The sequence below is a fragment of the Lemur catta genome, chromosome 6 (assembly GCF_020740605.2).
Source record: "Lemur catta isolate mLemCat1 chromosome 6, mLemCat1.pri, whole genome shotgun sequence".
In the NCBI taxonomy this organism is placed as follows: domain Eukaryota; kingdom Metazoa; phylum Chordata; class Mammalia; order Primates; family Lemuridae; genus Lemur; species Lemur catta.
The window spans coordinates 48,699,705-48,721,259 of record NC_059133.1 but is presented as its reverse complement, the minus strand read 5'-3'; the positions used below and the strand labels follow the sequence as shown (position 1 = coordinate 48,721,259).

At 33.0% G+C, this 21,555-nt stretch overlaps 1 protein-coding gene across 3 annotated transcripts in view; it reads left to right on the top strand.

Moving 5' to 3' along the window:
• Nucleotides 1-21,555, top strand: part of MON2 (MON2 homolog, regulator of endosome-to-Golgi trafficking) — a 107,561-nt gene that overhangs the window by 42,563 nt on the left and 43,443 nt on the right. For all 3 annotated transcript variants that reach the window (XM_045553457.1, XM_045553456.1, XM_045553455.1), the window contains 13 exons: nt 687-811; nt 1,233-1,369; nt 2,462-2,615; nt 6,526-6,758; nt 8,524-8,605; nt 9,138-9,322; nt 10,234-10,346; nt 10,680-10,784; nt 11,156-11,236; nt 11,314-11,387; nt 11,477-11,567; nt 19,783-19,884; nt 20,969-21,079. In XM_045553457.1, the coding sequence (XP_045409413.1) occupies nt 687-811; nt 1,233-1,369; nt 2,462-2,615; nt 6,526-6,758; nt 8,524-8,605; nt 9,138-9,322; nt 10,234-10,346; nt 10,680-10,784; nt 11,156-11,236; nt 11,314-11,387; nt 11,477-11,567; nt 19,783-19,884; nt 20,969-21,079 (1,593 nt within the window). The remainder of the gene's footprint in view (nt 1-686; nt 812-1,232; nt 1,370-2,461; nt 2,616-6,525; nt 6,759-8,523; nt 8,606-9,137; nt 9,323-10,233; nt 10,347-10,679; nt 10,785-11,155; nt 11,237-11,313; nt 11,388-11,476; nt 11,568-19,782; nt 19,885-20,968; nt 21,080-21,555) is intronic.

Sequence of the window (21,555 nt, the reverse complement as noted above, 5' to 3'; positions counted from 1 at the left end):
CTTATGTATCTTACACCTATCAACTGCTTAGGTTCCTTCTCGTTTTGCTACTACAAAATTTATACTGTATCCTTTGGCTTATTGTTTCTTTGTTTCTTAAGCAACAAAAAAAGCAGAGAAAAACTGTGGTATTTACTGAAGGGTAGAACATGCATCCTATCAACAGTTTACATTGTATATGCTACCTGACAATTTGCTGGAATGGAGATGGCATGATGGTGCACTGTGCTTTCTAAAGAGTAAGGGTAAAGGGTTAACCATGTTAGCAGATCACTAGCATTTTTAGGGATGTATTTAGAAAAATACTGTGATTTTTACTGTTAACTTTTTCTTATATAACTGATTTTCACTTCTTTATTTCTCCACTCTCCATTAAGAATTTTATTTCAAATCAAGGGCAGGTGCAGTGGCTTATGCCTGTAATCCCAGCACTGTGTGAGGTTGAGGTAGGAGGATTGCTTGAGACCAGGAGTTCGAGGCTGCGGTGAGCTGTGATCACACCACTGTACTCCAGCCTAGTTGACAGAATGAGACCTTGTCTCAAAAAAAAAAAAAAAAAAAAATTATTTCCAATCTAAAAGACTTTATTGTTTTATCCACAGCACTAAGTTTAAAACAAGAATGTGATTTATAATTCTTCTTTTTGATTAAAAGTAATATTATAGAAAATCATGTATACTTTTTAGGTAACTGAATGTGAGATATTTCTGTCACTTCTGGTGAAATTTCTGGATGCAGATAAACCACAGTGGCTACGAGCTGTTGCAGTGGAATCAATACACAGACTCTGTGTGCAGCCTCAGCTATTAAGGTAAAACCTCAGCGATATTTTGTTAAATGGATAGATTAATGCTTATTAACCAATAGTAGGTTAATAAATTAGTAGGAAAGATTTAAGTATTCTCAAATATTAGTGATATCTAAACAAAGAAAATAGAGTATTGTATATGGAAGGGCAGGGATGTAGGTGTGGAAAAGAACTAGGAGGTGGACAAAATGTGGGGTTAATGATTGACATCAATCTGAATTTACTGAGTTAGTATAGCCCAAGGTAATTTTTTTAGAACCTTAACCTCAATCTGAACCTTTTTTCTAAATTAGTAAAATAAGGTGTAATGAAGAGTTTTTGAGTATAGCATTGAAATTATAGCAGTATCACTAGTTATAAATTTCTTAAAAATCTTTAATACATTCAAATGTTTTTCCCAGAAACATTTAAAATTATTTTACAGGTCATTTTGTCAGTCCTATGATATGAAACAGCATTCTACCAAGGTTTTTCGTGATATTGTGAATGCACTGGGATCTTTTATCCAGTCCTTGTTTCTTGTCCCTCCTACTGGAAATCCTGCTACAACCAACCAAGCTGGTAAAGGCATATTCATATTTTGTTTTTTATATTCTGCCATAATTTGCAATATCCACTATTCTGAGAGGACATTTTATAGAAATCCTGTGACTAGAGAAATGTGGATTACCTAAATATATTGATAGTAAAGATTTATACTTAAAGAATAATTGATCTCACTGAAGCAACTGTGTTTACTTCTTTCCAGAGTAGGTTCTCCTCTCTGATATATTAATACTTTCAGTTCCTTTAATCACATAAGAACAAAAGTTTAGATACTGCCGGGCACGGTGGCTCACGCCTGTAATCCTAGCACTCTGGGAGGCTGAGGCGGGTGAATTGCTCGTGGTCAGGAGTTCGAGGCTGGCCTGAGCAAGAGCGAGACCCCATCTCTACTAAAAACAGAAAGAAATGATTTGGACAGCTAAAAATATATAGAGAAAAAATTAGCCGGGCATGGTGGCACATGCCTGTAGTCCCAGCTACTTGGGAGGCTGAGACAGAAGGATTGCTTAAGCCCAGGAGTTTGAGGTTGCTGTGAGCTAGGCTGATGCCATGACACTCTAGCCAGGGCAACAGAGCGAGACTCTGTCTCAAAAAAAAAAAAAAAAAAAGTTTAGATACTAATACTCATTTAAGAAGAATATTCATTTGATGCCTCTCTTGAAAGAATATAAACAATTACTACCTTAGGAGATCTATTAGTCCCTTTTTAACAAAAGGGGTTAACATGGTTTAAGTTTGTTTGGTAATCAATATATGGCTTATTGTTTCCCTCTACCTTTTTTCTCTTCTACTTTGTATTATTATCCGATTGATGGTTTTTTAATTCTTTATTCTCACCTCTGATAAAAAGTGGTCTAACGGGGTATACTAATAAATTTGTCAGTGTTTTTACTTACTTTAGTAACTTTTATATAAAAAAGGAAATGTCATTTTGGGGAAATAGGGAGACTCTCTAATAGAAAAAATAGTATTGATAAATATATTTGTGCAATACCCATTCTGATAGTACAGAAAATTTTTTTAAAGATTGGCAAGGTGTTTGAATATTATTGATTTGTAATCAAGTAATAAATTGGTATCTTTGCTTTTCTCCCCCTTCCCTAACAGGAAACAATAATTCAGGTGGCTCAGTCTCAGCACCAGCTAACTCAGGAATGGTGGGGATTGGTGGAGGTGTTACTTTGCTACCAGCATTTGAATATCGAGGAACTTGGATACCTATTCTGACTATAACAATTCAAGGCAGCGCTAAAGCAACCTAGTAAGTAGTAGTGGCATTGTTTTACAAGGGATGCTATTGTTGGGGATGGTATTTAATTCTAAAGTGCTTTTCTCTGCATTATATTTTAAATTTTGGACCCAGTGTTTCTAATGCACTTTAGAACTCATTTTCTTTTATCATATTTTGAAAATTTTACCTAGTACTGAATTTTGTTTTCTTTTATGTTATTTATAGATTGTTAAGAACATAATAAAACAAAATTTATTCAGCTCTTCTACATAGCTTTTTGATTTAAGTATGTGGCTTGGTTTCAGACCCCTTAGATTTTGGTCTTCTAATATTAAGTGAATATTAGAATTAGAATATTCTAATATTCAGTAAATTAATCTTTTTCTTTTTAGACTTCATTTCTTTTATCTCTATATGTAAGAAAAGTTATTTTAAGTGTTTAGCTAATGTCATTGATAGGGTTTTTGATACATGAAAATTTTAGTTTATAATTAATTGTTTAATGGATTCCATATCTGTTATTTTTTCATTGTCATTAGCCATTTCAGTTTAACAAATACATATTCAGTAAATATTACTGATTTTTCTTAAGTCTAGTAAAATGCAGTGGTTAGAGAAATAAAGGAATCAATACTACATGGGTTTAACATTGCTATGGTTACTATGGTACAATTACAGGTGTATTTTGAATAATTGGTATGCATAATTAAAATGCTATTCTGGTAACAGTAAATCAAGACTTAAAATATAAAACAGACTTGGGAGGCTGAGGCGAGAGGATCACTTAAGCCTAGGAGCTTGAGTTCAGCCTGGGCAACATACATAGCAAGACCCTATCTCAAAAAAATAAATGTGAAACAGAATCTCTGACTTGTTTAGATCATAAATTTCTATGGTATGTCAGCCTACATTGTATCATCATGGTGATATTTTACCATGCAGCCTTATTTTGCCTAAAATTGTGAAAAATAGAGTTATAGAGAACTGAAATACTTTAACTAAAATTTACTATTGTTCTTAGTCATTTATGAGATACTGAAGTTACCTAGTCTCATATAGGCTTTGCCTTGGTACAGAAGGTAATGACTTGAGTATACTAACGAATCAAGTGGTACAGGAATCAGGTTTCCAGCACTAAAGGAGACATTATCTAGTTCACGTTTCCACCTCATTTTACAACCTGAAAAAAACACAACACAACAAAATTCCTGCCTTCGTGGAGCTTAGATTTTATTTATAGTGACTGATATAATCAATAAATAAAGACACACAAAAAATGTAACCTTGAGTAGTGGTTAATTCTTTGAAGAAAAAGCAAATTAAAGGGCATAAAGAGTGACCAAGGTGAAGATGGGGACAGAAAGGGTCTCTTTGAGGAGATAATACTGAGCAAAAACATAATTAAAGGGAGAGAGTGAAGATGTGTGCTTGAGGAAGGAAAATAAAAATAAACCATGAAAGGGCAAATACTTGCCCAGATTGTAGCACTGCTTTTTTTATTAACATAAGTCTAAAAACAAATTGTTTATTGATAAGTTAAATCCTTATCACTTAAGAGAGTTGGATTTTAACTCGTGTTGCTACTAAATACTATCATTTTGAGTATAGCACTTTATGTCACTTGATCTTAATTTTCTCATCTTTAAGATAAGGTTAGGACTAAATCTTTAAAGAAATGTATGAATAGTTTTTTTTAGTGCTATACACTAAAATTACTTCTGAAATCATAAATATTCAGAAAATATTGGGTGTTCTTTTTGTACATGGGTTAGTGTGTTCACATGGGAGCTTACCTGTTGAATTGGCATCTTTCAGTCATTCATCGTGAGGCTCAATATAAAATGATTTTCGTTTCTTTGAAGACATACATACAGTCTTATTTTCTTTTTTTTTTTTCTTCTTAAGTATATAAGAACTTGAAAACTTCAGTGCTTTATAGAGAGTAGTTTTGACATAAATATTGGTTGCATTATATTCTTTAATATTTATTACACCATAGATCCCTTCAAAGTTGGGCTAATGACAGTTTTTACAATTTGACCATAAGTTTAAAATGTTTAAATAAGTGAGTTACATTTTATCTAAAAGTGGAATTTATGCAATAATTCTAATAAAATATTAGTGAAACAATGGGGTAAGAAAGTATGTGTTTTGTTTTAGGTTCGTGGTATAAAATATAAATTACCTTTTTTTCTTAACTATTGAAGTGCTTAAAGTTTGTACCATAGAATTTGGGAATTAGAGTTTCTGATGTTTCAGATTATTTTACCTGTTTTAGATACATTATTTTCCCACTAGATCACATGTTGTTTGAGCACAGGAATTTAACAGGTGTTTTAAGCACTGATTTATTTGCTGTGTGGCTCTCTAACACTAATTTGCCTGTTAAAGATTAAACCCATAAACTTTATCATTCTATTTGAGCTTAAATTTCTTGATCAATAATATAAATATATTTCTAATAATTACATACATTTTAAAATGCTCAGTTTTGACACATATTAGTGGTTAAATGGGTAGACTTTAAAGTCAGACTTAAGAACTGCATATTAATAATTGTATCACCTTAGTCCTTAGTTTCATTTTCTCTGTGTCTTACAGTTTTTGTGAGGACTTAGATGATATATGTTAAAAAAAAAAAAAAAAAAAGTGTCGAGTCCCAGGCTGAGAGTATTTCTCAAAAATTATCACTATATATGTATTCTTATTGTTTATTTTGAGTTTTGCATTTTTTAATACATTACCTACTTTATCCAGTCTAATGATTTAAGGACTTTTAGAATTTGAGGTAGGAAATTACTTTTATTACCTTTTCTATTGTAATCTTTAGTAATTTCAATTTTGTTTTGAGATAATTCACATACCATAAAATTCACCCTTTTACAGTATACAAGTTGTAGTTTCAGTATATTCAAAAGTTGTGTGACCATTACCACTACCTAATTCCAGAATATTTTCATCACCCCAAGAAGATACTCTACCTATTAGCAGTCATTCCTTAATCCTCCTCCTTCCAGCCCCTAGCAACTACTAATTTACTTTCTGTCTTTATTGATTTGCCTATTCTGGATATTTCACATAAATGGAATCATACAATAAATGTCCTTTTGTGTCAGTCTTCTTTGTCTCAGAATAATTTTTTTTATTGCTACCTAATAGATATACATGCTTTTAGGGTACATGTGATATTTTTGATACATTCATATAATGTGTAGTGATCAAATCAGGGCAATTGGGTTATCTATCACCTCAAATATTTTTCTTTATGCTGGGAACATTTGAATTCTTGTCTTGTAGCTATTTTGAAATATACAATAGATTATTGTTAACTGTAGTCACCCTACTGAACTATCAGACACTATAATAGATCTTGTTCCTTCTGTCTAACTGTAGAAACTGCTCTGCAATTTAAACTTGAAACACTCATGCTCTAAGTATTCTTCTCACCCTGTTGGCAGATTGTATCTGAGAGGATAGGTGAGCTGGGGATCTTACAGATAAATGGTAAACTTTTCCCCAGTATGAAAGCACTTCCTCTTTTTAGAATAGATTTGATTTGATAGCACCTTATTTTAAAATCATCTAAGTTAGAGTTTGAGAAGTTTTATAATCTAGGTCTTACTATAATATGTTTTGTATATAAGTCTTTGTTTTTCTAATATCAACAATTAATGAAAATATTGATACAACTTAGAAAAGTAAGAAGTAAATTATTAAAATAATTAGTTATGGCAGTGGTCAGGCCTTAATTTTTCTAATTAGTTTTTATTAATAGAATACCATTAAGGGATCCCTTCTCCAAATGAAACAAACTAGGTAATGTCCCTTTATCTTTTGCTATTCGGTTCATCTTAATTTCTTTAGCCTACAAATTATGGAAATAGTTATATTTTCATTATTGTGGTTGCTCATTAGTATTCTAATTTTTTCATAATTTCAGCCTAGAAATGTTGGACAAAGTTGAGCCCCCAACTATACCAGAAGGTTATGCCATGTCTGTGGCATTCCATTGTTTGCTAGACCTTGTTCGTGGAATCACTAGTATGATTGAAGGAGAGTTAGGAGAGATTGAAACAGAATGTCAGACTACCACTGAAGAAGCTTCTTCACCAACGCAGTCTTCAGAACAGCAAGATTTGCAGTCAACATCAGACCAAATGGATAAGGAAATAGGTATAATATTATGGATTCTGTATTTTTAATTTTTATTTTGAAATTTACAGAGAATTTGCAAAAATAAGAGTTCCCATGTATCCTTTACCCTGATTTCTCAATTGTTAACCCTTTACCACTTTTACCTACCATACCATTCTATTTATATGCATATGACTATACTTTTTTCTGACTTATTTGAGAATAAGTTGTAGATATGGTACCCCTTAAAACTTTAATGTGTATTTTCTCAAAATAAGGACAGTTCCTATGTACTACAGTACAATCACCATCAGAAATTTAATATCAGTCCAATATTATCACCTAATTCCAGATCTCATTCAGATTTTGCCAGTTGCGTCAGTGATGTCCGTTATGATCCAGGATCATGTGTTGAATTTAGTTACCATGTCTCTATACTTTCCTTCAATCTGGAACAGTTCCTTAGTTTTTCCTTGTTTTATATGACCTTGACATTTTTGAAGAGTACAGGCTAGTCAATGTGAGTTTCTCTTATCTTCCTTCAAAATTAAATTCAATTTATTCATTTTTGGCAGGACTAGAGCAGAAATGTTGCTGTGTTGTATTTATTGTATCAATACATTAGGAAGCATACAATATCAATTTGTCTCATTCACTTTTATCATTTGTTTGATACACTGTCAGCCTAGTTTCTTCAGTGTAAAGCTAATTATTACCTTTTTGTGGAGAAATACTTCCAGACATGTGCTACAAAAGAATGATTTTGCTTCTCCATTTTTTTTTTATTTTTTAAAATTTATTCATTTATTTATCTACATTACCAGGTTAAAAAAATTTATTCATTTATATTCATTTAGATTTATGGGTTCCTATTTTATTCAAAGGATTACAGTCTTTGACTATCATTGTTTGGTTTGATGCTCAGATTGTCCCTGACATGGCCAGTGGGACCCCTTTCAAGCTGGCTCCGGTGTCCTTTTGACATTTTTTAAATACTTCCTTACTGTTTGATAGAACAAGATGTTCCAAGCTGATCTTGGATGTTCCTTGTCCAGCCTGGGTGTAATTCATTTTTCCAAGGAGCTCTGGTTCCTTTTAGCAAAGAATAGTATTAAAACTACCACATGAGTACTAGGTATGCTTCTTGCTACTTGGATAAGTAATATACACACACATGCACACACACAAGCACATATCTCTCTACATTTTAAAAATATCTCTTTCTGTATTTATATTGGACACTGTGACATCACACCAATTTCTCCAGTTCCAGCTCAATACTGCAAGGTTTATTTTAACTTTCCGTATTAGTAATTCCCTTCTCCAACACTGAGGAACCTGATCCCATTTTGCTAAATGTATTTACTTACTTCCTTTATTTTCAATGTGTGTAACTAATCTCCTGGCTTAACTAGCTTTGTTACGCTGCACCCTACCCGACCCTCACTCCCACCTGGTCACACAGGCTGAAAGTTTGGCCTGATGTAGGGGAAGGAAATAGGAACTGATACTATATGTTTTTCAAAAAAAGATATCAGTTAATTTGTGTACAGAAAGATATTACCATAGATATTTTAAAACAGCATAGTTTTAAAACTTCTTAAAGTCTGAATCTACAGTATGGCTTCTCAGTTTTCATTTTTTCAGATATATTCTGAATATTGAGCTTAGTATGTAATAAATGAGTTGTTGATGAAATATTTGACATATTGTCAAGTGGCTGAGGAGATTTTAGAATTTGACATATTGATAAATATTTGACATCTGTACTTATCATTAAGTATTATGTTTTTTTTCTATTAAGTTAGTAGAGCTGTTTGGGAAGAAATGGTGAATGCCTGCTGGTGTGGTCTTCTTGCTGCACTCTCACTCCTTCTGGATGCCAGGTATTAAGTCTTTGTAAGTTTTATATTGTGTCAGTTAAAAAAAAAACCAAACAGACATTAAAATGGTTTACTTAAATTTGTCCCAAAAATTATTTCATCACATTAGTTTTTATATGTGTGAAACGTTATTTTTTTTCTGCGATCTCCCTCCCTCATCCTGTCCTTGTCCTGCCCCCTTGCCAGAATTGTTATCTCGGTATTTTAATGGAAAATACAGTCTTAAAATTATAGAATGCCTGATGTTTTTCTTTAGGATTGAAGGATTTACTGATTTTAAAATGTTTTATATATTAAGTTAAATCTTTGTGTTCTTGATCATTTTCTTCAATAATAAATATATGTGTTGTACATTGCTTTTACCCAGTTCAAATTTTTAGATATTACGTTAATTAGTTAAAATTACTTCTTAAGTATACTGATAATATTTTGACAATAATTTTATGTAGATTTTCTTAAAGCTTCACTGAATACTTTGTTTTACAATATAATTAAAAATAAGTTAATCAGATTAAATAAAATACTTTCTTTTCAGCACAGATGAAGCTGCCACTGAGAATATTTTAAAAGCTGAACTGACTATGGCTGCTCTTTGTGGAAGACTGGGCCTCGTAACTTCAAGAGATGCCTTTATAACTGCAATATGCAAAGGTTCCCTACCTCCCCACTATGCTCTTACTGTATTGAATACCACTACTGCAGCTGCACTTTCCAACAAATGTAAGACTTAAGCTTACTCAAAGTTCTCTTCATCTGGTGGGGTCACATGGTATAGAGAAAAGATGATAGACATTCTTTAATGTTTAAGACATTCTTTAATGTTTAAGCCTCTGCTGTTGCAGTCATTAACTCTGTGACACTGGGGAAGTTAATGTCCCTGAGCTTTAATTTCTTCCATCTCTTTAAAACAAGGGGAGTGAGGGAATAATATCTTAATAGGTTGAGTATCTCTAATCTGAAATCCAAAATCCAAAAATTTTTTGAGTGTGCACATGGATGCTCAGGGAAGTGTTCATTAAATATTGTATAATGCAAATATAAGTATTTACAAATGTATTATGCAAATACATGCATAAATGTTAATGCATATATTCCAAAATCCTGAAAAATTTGAAATCTGAAACACTTCTGGTCTTTAGCATTTCAGATAAGGGATAATCAACCTCCTGTAATACCAATTTAAACAATAATTGTGAGGATAAAGTAAAATAAATCTGTCACAATGTGTGCAACCTCTTAGGGTAAGCTTACATTCAAAAGCACTCCAGTTTGTAATATATTAATACATTTCAATGTAATATTCAGTTTTTAAACTGAAAATGTGTTATCTCTAACTAGAAAAGTGTATCAGGAATGCATGTTTAAGGTACTTAATTGTCTTTATTTTGCTTATGAAGAAATCTAAAGTTTAAAAATTTTGTAAGTCATATAGAAAATTATTTAATATCTACTTGTCTTGATTTTTACAACTCATGAGTTTTAAAACTGCATATGGGTAATAGGTATTACTGATATTTAAGTAAGTGTTATGGCTGAACTTGTTTTAAGCAAGTTATTTTAAAATATAACATTACTTTGAATACAATGTAAACAGTGTTATTTAATTATTTAGGCTTTCCTTTGTCTTCTAGCGTATTCCATTCAGGGCCAAAGTGTTATGATGATAAGTCCATCAAGTGAGTCTCACCAGCAAGTTGTGGCAGTGGGTCAACCTCTGGCAGTCCAGCCTCAAGGGACAGTAATGGTAATGTACTTGTTTTTTTCATGGTTAACAGTTAACTATCAAGGAACCTGTTATACCCTTTCTCTGTGTTTGCCAAAATACACTTATTTACTTTCTATTACCTGGGTGTATTTAGAAGAAACTAGTTTATGCATTTGACATATTGTAAACTATATGATAACACAACTTTCAATCAAATAACTTTGTTCCTTACAAAACCATCCAAACCTATTTTCTTAAATTTTTGTTTTTTATTTTAAAATATCCTTTAATACATTAATGCTGGTTTACAAGCTTTTAATTTTCAAGAATGCATAATAGTTCTTGAAAATATATCCTTTTTTTTAACTATAGCTAACTTCCAAAAATATCCAGTGTATGAGGACTTTACTTAACTTGGCGCACTGCCATGGGGCTGTTCTTGGAACATCATGGCAACTTGTCTTGGCAACTCTTCAGGTATGTTATAGTGTCTGGGTCAGAAGTCAGTGTTGCTTTTATATGTAATTGCTGTCAGTTAACCTAAGTAGTGCCTATTAGTGCTTTGGGCAGGCCTAAGGAATAGATAGTAAGTATGAAAAAAGGAAAGTTGGAAAGGAAAAAAAGGCATGACTCATAGGAAGTGATAGAGTGCATAATGGCCTAAGTTCTATTGCCTGTGTTTGCTAAAATTTTATATGAATGTTAATTACTATTTTAATTTTAGTTATTAGAAACCTACTGATTTCAATTTTAGTTACTAGAAATTGCTACTGATTTTAATTTTAGTTACTAGAATTTTTATAGTTTTGTAAAGTTTTTTGTTTTGATTTTTTTTTTTAATTTTATAGCATCTTGTATGGATTCTGGGATTAAAACCTAGTAGTGGTGGTGCCTTGAAACCTGGCCGAGCTGTAGAAGGACCCAGTACAGTAAGTTCTAGTCCTCCTTACCCAATTAGTGCTTCCTAAAATGTCATATGTTACATTTAATTTTATTCTTCTCTTAGGTTCTAACAACAGCAGTGATGACAGATTTACCAGTGATTTCCAATATACTTTCAAGATTGTTTGAAAGCTCACAGTAAGAGTCAGTTTTTTAAATTGATAAAAACATTGTTATTAGCTGTATATTTAAGATCACAATATCATATGTCTTCATTTTCATTTTAGGTACCTTGATGATGTATCATTGCATCATTTAATAAATGCACTTTGCTCCTTATCTCTAGAAGCAATGGATATGGCCTATGGAAATAATAAGGTGTGATATTCTACCTTTCTGTTTAAATTGGTACATCAGTTACATAAGGCGTACATCCGTTGTGATCTTAGCTTTTTTACTAGGAGTACCAATACTCAGCTTGTGTGCTAACCATACTCTGTTGGGTCTTTACCATTTATAATTGTAGTTTGTTGAAGGGGGAATAAAGAGGACTTACTAAATAAAATAATTTAGTAATTTAGCTTGTGATATGTCTAAATATGCAATATGATTTTAAATTGTGCCCATTTCTCTTATATACTGTACATCTAAAAATATTTTTATAAAATAATATAATACAGTTTTTATAAATAGGTTCTATAAAATGTCACAATAATACTTGTAATTACAATTTATGATTGGGGTAATACAAGATTTAAATTAAGGAATATATGTCTCAGTTTCTCTTGCCTTCATTGGGATGGAAAATAAGGAGCCAATCATTTCTTTCTGAAGGTAATGATTCTCCTTACCTTAAAAATTAAAATTTTTCTTTGTTAATTGGTTAAATGAGTAGAATAGTACTTTTGAATATTGACATTCAAGAACATTTCTTGGCCAGTCATGGTGGCATGCACCTTAGTCCCAGCTACTTGGGAGGTTGAGGTGGAAGTATCACTTGGGTCCAGGAGTTTGAGACCAGACTGGGCAACATAGCAAGACCTTATCTCTAAGAACAAAAGGGAAAATAAAAAATTTATTTTAAAAATTCTGTGCTACCAAAAATATCATTTTCTATTATATTTGGCAAGCACAGGGAAATTTGGGTTTATTTATCTTAGAAATAATTACTTAAAAATGCTTCTACATTTTAAAATGAATAAATGTTGTTTGACCATTTACAAATATGAACAATAACCCAGAATATGATTAAAAAGTTGTAAATTGTTTAACATCTTATGGTAGGGTCCAAAATTGTGTTTCTGCCTAGTCCTTAATTATAATTCTGTGTACCGTGGCTTGTCATCTTGGCTTATGTGACTTATTTAAAGATTGGTGAGAAAGGTCTTATTAGAGCATAGTTTTATATATTATAGTACATAGATAATTAAATAAACATACAGGTGTTTGAAAATATGTATTATAGTTTGCTGTAAATCAAGGCAAGGATGATATAAAACACATTGAAGCAATCAATTTCTTGATATCTTGAATAATACTACATCTTTGAGATAGTTCTTAACACAAGACCATATTTTTAATAGTGTGTCTTTTTTTTTTTTTTTTTTGAGACAGTCTCACTCTGTTGCCTGGGCTAGAGTGCCGTGGCGTCAGCCTAGCTCACAGCAACCTCAAACTCCTGGGCTCAAGCGATCTTCCTGCCTCAGCCTCCTGAGTAGCTGGGACTACAGGCACATGCCATCATGCCCTGCTAATTTTTTCTATATATTTTTAGTTGTCCAGCTAATTTCTTTCTATTTTTAGTAGAGACAGAGTCTTGCTCTTGCTCAGGCTGGTCTCGAACTCCTGACCTCGAGGCATCCTCCCACCTCGACCACCCAGAGTGCTAGGATTACAGGCATGAGCCACCGTGCCCAGCCTTAATAGTTTTCTTAATGAAATCTAAGCAAGCTTATATAGTAATGTCTTGAGAATTTATGTATTATACTCATTCAGCAAGCAGCGTATGCTTACTATGTACATGACACTCTGCTAGGAGATATAAAGGAAATAGGAGTTTTCTACTTTCAAAGAGCATATAAACTACTTGGCTCATAGTTAATTGACAGTTAAGATGGCATGAGCATCTAAATAAATAGTATAGGTATCAAGTAATATGAGACTTATTTTCTGAATTTTTGGTTTCTTATTACATAAGATGTTTTTAGTACATATTTCTAAGATAAATTAAGATTAATCAAGATGAAATAGCATGATTAAAGCTGGATATTGAAGGAATGGTAGGAATTTGATAGGTAGGAAAGGGCAGCTTCATGGAAATCAAAAGGGAAATGTGTTATAAGAAATAATGATAAAAAATAGATTTGGTGATTAATAGTTTATTGTTAATCTTGAAGAATATAGTTTCATGAGAATGGTAGGAGGAAGTGTGATATTGAAGGAAGTTTTGAAAGGAACAAATGTTGAGAAAATGGATATACTGAATGAAACAGATAATTTCTTTGAGAATGAATTCACATATCTCCATTTTAGGATTTAATTTTGTAAAGTGAAGTGGTAAATATGGAATTGGAATAAAAGTTTGTATAAATATTCAAGTATAAACTTTATAAAAGTATTCGATATAAGCTTTATAAAGATATTTTAGATTGAAGCTATAAAAGTTTTATTATTCAGTTGTGCCCTTATAAAAATTATTATAAATATTCAAATATTAAAATAAGTAGAAATTTTTCTACATTATTGAAAAAACAAATTTATCAATGTCAGCTATTCTAAGTGAGTTAAGTATTCCAGGGATTAAAGATGTATATATTAATGTTCTTTGGGTTTGTCTTTAAAGTCACCAGTACTTTATTTTTGATCCTTATTTCAAACATTTGTGCTAATGTATTGAGGAAGTAACTTATGGTAAAGCTTGCCAACTCTTTCTTAGAAGAGGGTGATGCTGATGATACTTGTGCAGGCATATTACCAAGCTCAGTATAACAACAAAAATATTAAAGCAGTTATTATTCATTGAGTGTATGCCAAGCACTAACTTACATTATTTTATAATTTAAAATAACTCTCTAAGGTTTAATGGTAGTATTCCCTCTTTACGGACAAAAATATGAAAATGGCTTAAGCAACCTGCCTGAGGTCACCTACTTAGTAACTGGTAGAGCTTGGGTTTGTTCTTAAACACTTTGCTAACTTTTGGTGTACATCAAAGTCAGCTATGGAGTTTTTTGGTTTTTTTTCTTTTTACTGTAAATACCAGGGCCACATTCTAGGCTTCCTGAATAACAATCTTCAGGTGTGAGACCTGGACCATCTCTACATTCTTTTAAATGCTACATGATTTCTGTCTTTACCCTGATAAAATAAGAAGGAAGAAGCGGAGGAAAAAGTAGTAGTAGGCAACATTTTTGGGGGACTTATTATGTGCTGGGTACTTTCTTTTTTTCTTTTTTTCTTTTTTTTATTTTTTATTTTTTATTTCAGCTCTTCATGGGGGTACAAAAGCTCAGGTTATATACATTGTCCGTGTCCCGCCCATCCCCCTGAGTCAGAGCCTCGGGCGTGTCCATTCTCCAGACAGTGCGCCTGGCATTCACCATGTAGTCATACCTCCATCCCCTCCCCCCACCTCCCCAAGTCAGCACCTTCAAGCATGACCATTCCTCAGACGGTGCGCAACGCACTCATCATGTAGGCATACATCCATCCCCTCCCCCCATTCCCCCCACCCCCGTCTCAGTCTGATATCCAATTGGTATCCTTCCCCAATGTGCATTTAGGTGATGATCAGGGAAACCAGTTTTCTGGTGAGTACATGTGATGCTTGTTTTTCCGTTCTTTGGATACTTCACTTAATATAATGGGTTCCAACATGTGCTGGGTACTTTCTAACATGTGGTAGTTTCTATATTATCATTATCTCCATTTCATAAATGTAAAAAATAAAAGCATTCAGTAGAGGTAGTAACTTACCCAGGGTTACCTAGCTATTAAGTGGTAGGGTACAGATGAGATCCCAGTTAAACTTACAGACATATTGTTTCTAGAAACATGGATTTTTTTTACCTACAGAATTTGTAGGGTGCCTACAACATTAGTGCATGCAGGAACAGTCAACCTGGCCATATTTGTCTTAAAACCCCAATGTACTTGGTTCACTGGCTTCTACTAGGAAAGGAAGATACTAGTAAATATTTCAATATTAGATTTTCATCAGCACTGTAAAAATGCTAAGAATATAGAATCATAAAAAATCTTTTCCTTTAAAAATTATCGAATTATTCTCACAATTTTCTCTTTTTTTTTTTTCTTCTGTGGCCCGGGCTAGAGTGCAGTGGCTCAAATTCCTGGGCTTAAGTAGTCCTCCTGCCTCAGCCTCCCAAGTAGCGGGGACTACAGGCATGCATGTCACCGGCTAATTTTTTTATTTTTCATTTTTTGTAAAGGTGGGGTCTCACTGTTGTTCAAGCTGGTCTCAAACCCTTGGCCTCAAGCAATCCTCCCACCTTGCCCTCCCAAAGTACTAGGACTACAGGCGACCTTGTTTGTTTTTTAATGCAATTCTGTTTGAAATACCATAGCCACCTATTAAAAAATACTTATGGCTTTCTTCAGCTGAATTTCCATTTCAATATGTTTTACTACCTTCACTGATACTAGATTAGAGATCATTGCCCTTTGATCTTTTCTGAAACCATTCTTATGATACATGGACCAAGTACTCTAATTTAGCCATCTATAATGTATGCTGATTCCCTTTCTGGTGATCAATATGCCAGCAACTGTAGAGAACTATTTTGTCTTCTCTCGCTTCACCTTGTCTTTTAGTGTCTGAAACTGGTAGCCCTAATCTTTGCCATGCTCTTGACTTCATATTTCTTTTCCCAGGTCTCTGTTATCTCCTTTCCATTTTGTTTTGTTTTGTTTTTTAATTTCAAAATATTACAGGGTACAAATGTTTTTGGTTACATGGATTGCTTTTGTAATGATTGAGTCAGGGTTATAAGTGTGCCTGTCACCCAGGTAGTGTTCATTGTACCTGATAGGTGGGTTTTCACCATCCCCTTCACCTCCCTTTACCCTGCTTGATTTCCACTGAGTTTTACTTCCCTCTGTGCACATGTGCTCATCGGTTAGTTCCAACTTAAGAGCAAGTACACATGTGTTGTTTGTATTTTCATTCTTTAGATATGTCACTTGGGATAATGGACTCCAGTTCCATCCAAATTGTTGCAAAAGGCATTAACTCATCCTTCGTCAAGGCTAAGTAGTATTCCATGATATATCACATTTTGTTAATCCACTCATGAATTGATGGGCACTTGGGTTGATTCCATATCTTTGCAATTATGAATTATGCTGCAGTAAATATTCAAGTGCTATTGTCTTCTTGATAAAATGACTTTTTTTCTTTTGGGTGGATACCCAGTAGTGGGCATTGCTGGATCAAATGGTAGGTCTACTTTTAGTTCTTTGAGGAATCTCCACACTGTTTTCCCCAAAGGTTGTACTAATTTGCAGTCCCACCAACAGTGTATAAGTGTTCCTTTCTTTCTGCATCCACACCAGAATCTATTGATTTTGGACTTCTTAATAGAAGCCATTCTAACTGGGATAAGGTGATATCTCATTGTGGTTTTGATTTGCAATTCTCTGATAATTAGTGACATTGAGCATTTTTTCATATGTTTATTGGCCATTTGTCTATCATCTTTTGAAAAGCTTCTGTTCATGTCTTTTGCCCACTTTTTAATGTGGTTGTTTGTTTTTTTCTTGGTGATTTGCTTGAGTTCTTTGTAGATTCTGGTCATTAGCCCTTTATTGGATGTATGGCTTGTGAATATTTTCTCCCATTCTTTAGGTTGTCTGTTTGTTCTGTTGATTATTTCCTTTGCTGTGCAGAAGCTTTTTAATTTAATAAAGTCCTGTTTATTTTTGCTGTTGCTGTAATTGCCATTGGGGTCTTTTTCAGAAATTCTCTGCCTAAGCCAATATCTAGGAGAGTTTTTCCTACATTTTCTTCTAGAATTCTTATGGTTTCATGGCTAATATTTAAGTCCTTTATATATCTCGAATTAATTGTGAGTGGATATGGATCCTGTTTCAATCTTCTGCGAGGGGCTATCCAATTTTCCTAGCACCATTTACTGAATAGGGCTTCTTTTCTCCAGTGTATATTGTTGTCTGCTTTGTCAAAGATCAGGTGGCTGTGTGTGGATGGTATTGTATCTGGGTTTTCTGTTCTGTTCCATTAGTCTATGTCTCTATTTTTATGCCCCAATACCATGCTGTTCTGGTTATTAGAGACTTGTAGTATAGTTTGAAGTCTGGTGATATGATGCCTCCAGATTGGTTCTTTTTGCTTAAGATTGCTTTGGTTATTCAGGTTTTCTGGTTCCAAACAAAGTGTAGAATTATTTTTCCTAAATCTGTGAACTATTACGTTGGTATTTTGATATGGATTGCATAGAATCTGTAAATCACTTTGGGCAGTATGGACATTTTAACAATGTTGATTCTACCAATCCATGAACCTGGTATATTTTTCCATTTGTTTATGTCCTCTGAGATTTCTTTTCTCAGTGTTTCATAGTTCTCCTTGTAGAGATGTTTCACCTCCTTTGTTAAGTGTATTCCTGGGTATTTTATTTTCTTTGTAGCTATTGTGAATCGTATTGAGTCCTTGAATTGACTCTCAGCTTTACTGTTATTGATGTATAGAAATGCTTCTGATTTGTGTACATTAATTGTGTAATCTGAGACTTTACTAACTTTATCAATTCCAGGAGTCTCTTAGTGGAGTGGAGTCTTTGAGGTTTTCTAGATATAAGATCAAATCATCAGCAAAAAGCAATAATTTGGCCACCTCTTTCCTGATTTGGATACCCTTTATTTCCTTTTCTTGCCTGAGTGCCCTGGCCAGGACTTCCAGCACTATGTTGAATAGAAGTGGTGGCAGTGGGCACCCTTGTCTTCTTCCATTTTATAGGGGGAATGCTTTCAATGTTTCACTATTCAGTATGGTGTTGGCTGTGGATTTGTCATATATGGCTGTAATAATTTTGAGATATATTCCTTCTATGCCTGGCTTGTTGAAGGGTACTGAATTTTGAATTTTGTCAAATGCTTTTTCTGCATCTATTGAGATGATCATATAGTCTTTGTTTTTGCTTCTGTATGTGGAGAATCACATTTATTGATTTATGTATGTCGAACCATCCTTGCATCACTGGGATGAAGCCCACTTGGTCATGGTGGATTATTTTTTGATGTGCTGTTGAATTTGGTTTGCTAGTATTTTATTGAGGATTTTTGCATCTATATTCATAAGAAATATCGGTCTATAGTTTTCTTTTTCTTGTTGTGTCCTTTCCTGGCTTTGGTATGAACGTGATACTGGCTTCATAGAATGAGTTGAGTAGGATTCCCTCCTTCTCGATGTAATGGAATAATTTCTGCCGTATGGATACTAGCTCTTGTTTGTAGGTCTGGTAAAATTCAGCTGTGAATCCATCTGGTCCAGGGCTTATTTTGTTGTTGTTGGAAGATTCTTTATTGCTGCTTCAGTCTTGCTGCTTGTTATTGCTCTGTTCAGGATTTCTATTTCTTCCTGATTGAGTCTTGGGAGTTTGTTTGCAGGAATTTGTCCATTTCTCTGTGTTTTTGAGTTTATGTACATAAGAGATTTTCATAGTATTCACACATGATGTTTTGCATTTCTGCGGTATCAGGTGTAATATCTCTTTTTTCATTTCTGAACGAGCTTATTTGGATCCATTCTCTTCTATTCCTGATTAATCAAGCAAAAGGTTTGTCAATTTTGTTTATCTTTTCAGAGAACCGATATTTTGTTTCATTAATCCTTTGTATTGTTTTGTTTGTTTGTTTGTTTTCTATTTCATTTAGTTCTGCTCTGAGTTTTGTTATTTCTTTTTTTCTGCTGGCTTTGGTTTGATTTGCTCTTCCTTTTCTAGTTCCTTGAGATGTGTTGTTAGATTGTTAATTTGTGTTCTTTCTTTTTGATATAGGCAGTTAAGGCTATGAATTTTCCCCTTAGGACTGCTTTTGCTGAATCCCATAGATTTTGATAGCTTGTGTCCTTTTTGTCATTCAGTTCGAGGAATCTTTTGATTTCCATCTTAATTTCATTATTGACCCAATAATCATTCAGCAGCAGGTTGTTTAATTTTCATGACTTTGTGTAGAATTGATCCTTTCTGTTTTTTTAATACCTAGTTGACATTCTCACATAAAGCCTGGACATTTCATAACTTTGCTGATAAGAATACTTCTTTTCTTCTGGTTGGAAGACTAGCCATTCTGTGTGTCTAGTATAATTTTTGGATTTGCACCCTTTCCCTGTTAAAGCATTCTCTTCCTAACTAAGTTTTCCAGTTAGGAGCTATTCTGGATACTTAGGGTGGCAGGAAGACTTGTTTCATGATAACTGAGGTTTTGTCGTATTTATTGCTAACTTTATACTAATGGTATTTTATTTTCATTCCTGCTTTTTAGAATAATTGTTTTATTTTCAGTGAAAGTACTCAGTATTCTCTTTATAATATCAAAATGCAATATGTTTTCTCCCTAGGAACCGTCTCTTTTTGCTGTTGCCAAATTGTTAGAAACTGGTCTAGTTAATATGCATCGAATAGAAATTTTATGGAGACCTCTAACTGGCCATCTACTTGAGGTAAACTCTCTTTCTTAAAATTATATTTGATTTTTTAATAAAGACAGGCACATTTAACTAATGATTCCGGATAACCATTAAAAAAATAAGCATTAACTGTTTTTCCTTTCCCTGACCCTCTTCTTAAGTCTGTATATTTTATTAATTATTAAAGTTGTATAGTAATTGGTTTGGTGAATGTGTAGATTGCTTTTATTGGCTGAAAATGGATGAAATTTTAAAGTGAGAAATTCACTGAAATCAGCTGTTGGTTTGGGCCCCCTTTCTTTTACTATACAATCTCTTGGTCCACCTCAGTTTCAGGTAGTTCTTCAGACTGAAAGTTAGTAGTAAATACTACTCATTTATGGCCTTTACTATGATTATGAAATAGCTTTCTACAAAGGGGAAAACATATTTGGTATCACTAATTATAGACAGTGCTGTGGAATTTTATTGGGATTTACATTCTCCTGTATTCAAGTTGGGGTGATTCTTAATAATTAGCTGCTACTTAATAACTAATTGCTTCTGTCAGTACATATGTTTGTGTACAGTTTAGGTTACTATGGTTGTTTTATGTTATTTTAGAAACTTAAGAAAGGCATTATTCTTAGTAAGAAAAACTGGTGTATGTGAGCTTTTTTTCTATTTTATTGGGATTATTTTTATGAATGACTAAAGGATATATGCAGATTTCATTATTGGACAGTGTCATCAAATGGCAACAAATAGTTTTTTTTTTAAATTTTAATACATTATTTGATTATGAGGGTAAATTTAATGAAGAACTTCATCAGCTTGCGTTTTTACTCTGATGACATACTTTTATGAAATCCTTTCTTTTCTGTAACTTGTTTTGGTTTCATCTGTTTTCTTCTGTCTTTCTATTGCTTCCTTTTGCCCTTATTCAGAAGGTAAGCTTACATACATTTTAGATATAATTTTTCTTCCAACCCTTATTGAACATTTGATATAATTTTTAAAATGTGAAAAGAACAGAAAACATAGTGTTTTACTGTTTCTTTTCTCAAATTGATATGTGAATCATAGCTTAACTATACAAATTAAATATTTAATTTTTGTTAAATGTATGCACCTTCAGGTATGCCAGCATCCAAACTCTCGAATGAGAGAATGGGGAGCAGAAGCTTTAACTTCACTTATTAAAGCAGGATTAACATTTAACCATGATCCTCCACTTTCACAAAACCAGGTAAAAAAAAAAGCCCTTATCTTGTTATTTTAGAAGAATGCTTAATATAAAATTATCCTCCCCCATATGTAATTTTTTTCTTAATTTATCAAGTAGATGATATTCTAATAGTGGGTTTTTTAAATTAATATTCTATTTTATATGTAGGTCCTGGATCTCTTACAGAAGGTATCAGATTGTCTTCATAAAAAATTTTAAACACCTTGTAAATGGCACTGAACTAAGTTAAATTACCTAAAATTGGTCTCGCAGTCTACAAGTTTCTTTCTTCATACAGTGCTAAGGCATTGTTCTGAGGCCTCTTTTGCATTGTTCCTTACCTGTGTCTGATTTTTTTTTTTCCTCTCACTACCCTTACATGGGGAGAAAACAAGTGGTGAAAGAAGCAAGCACAAGGAAATAGATTTTTGTTTTTAAATAATTTTAAGTTATTTTATACTTCCAGAGTTTACTTTTGTCATGCATTCTTTGTCGTA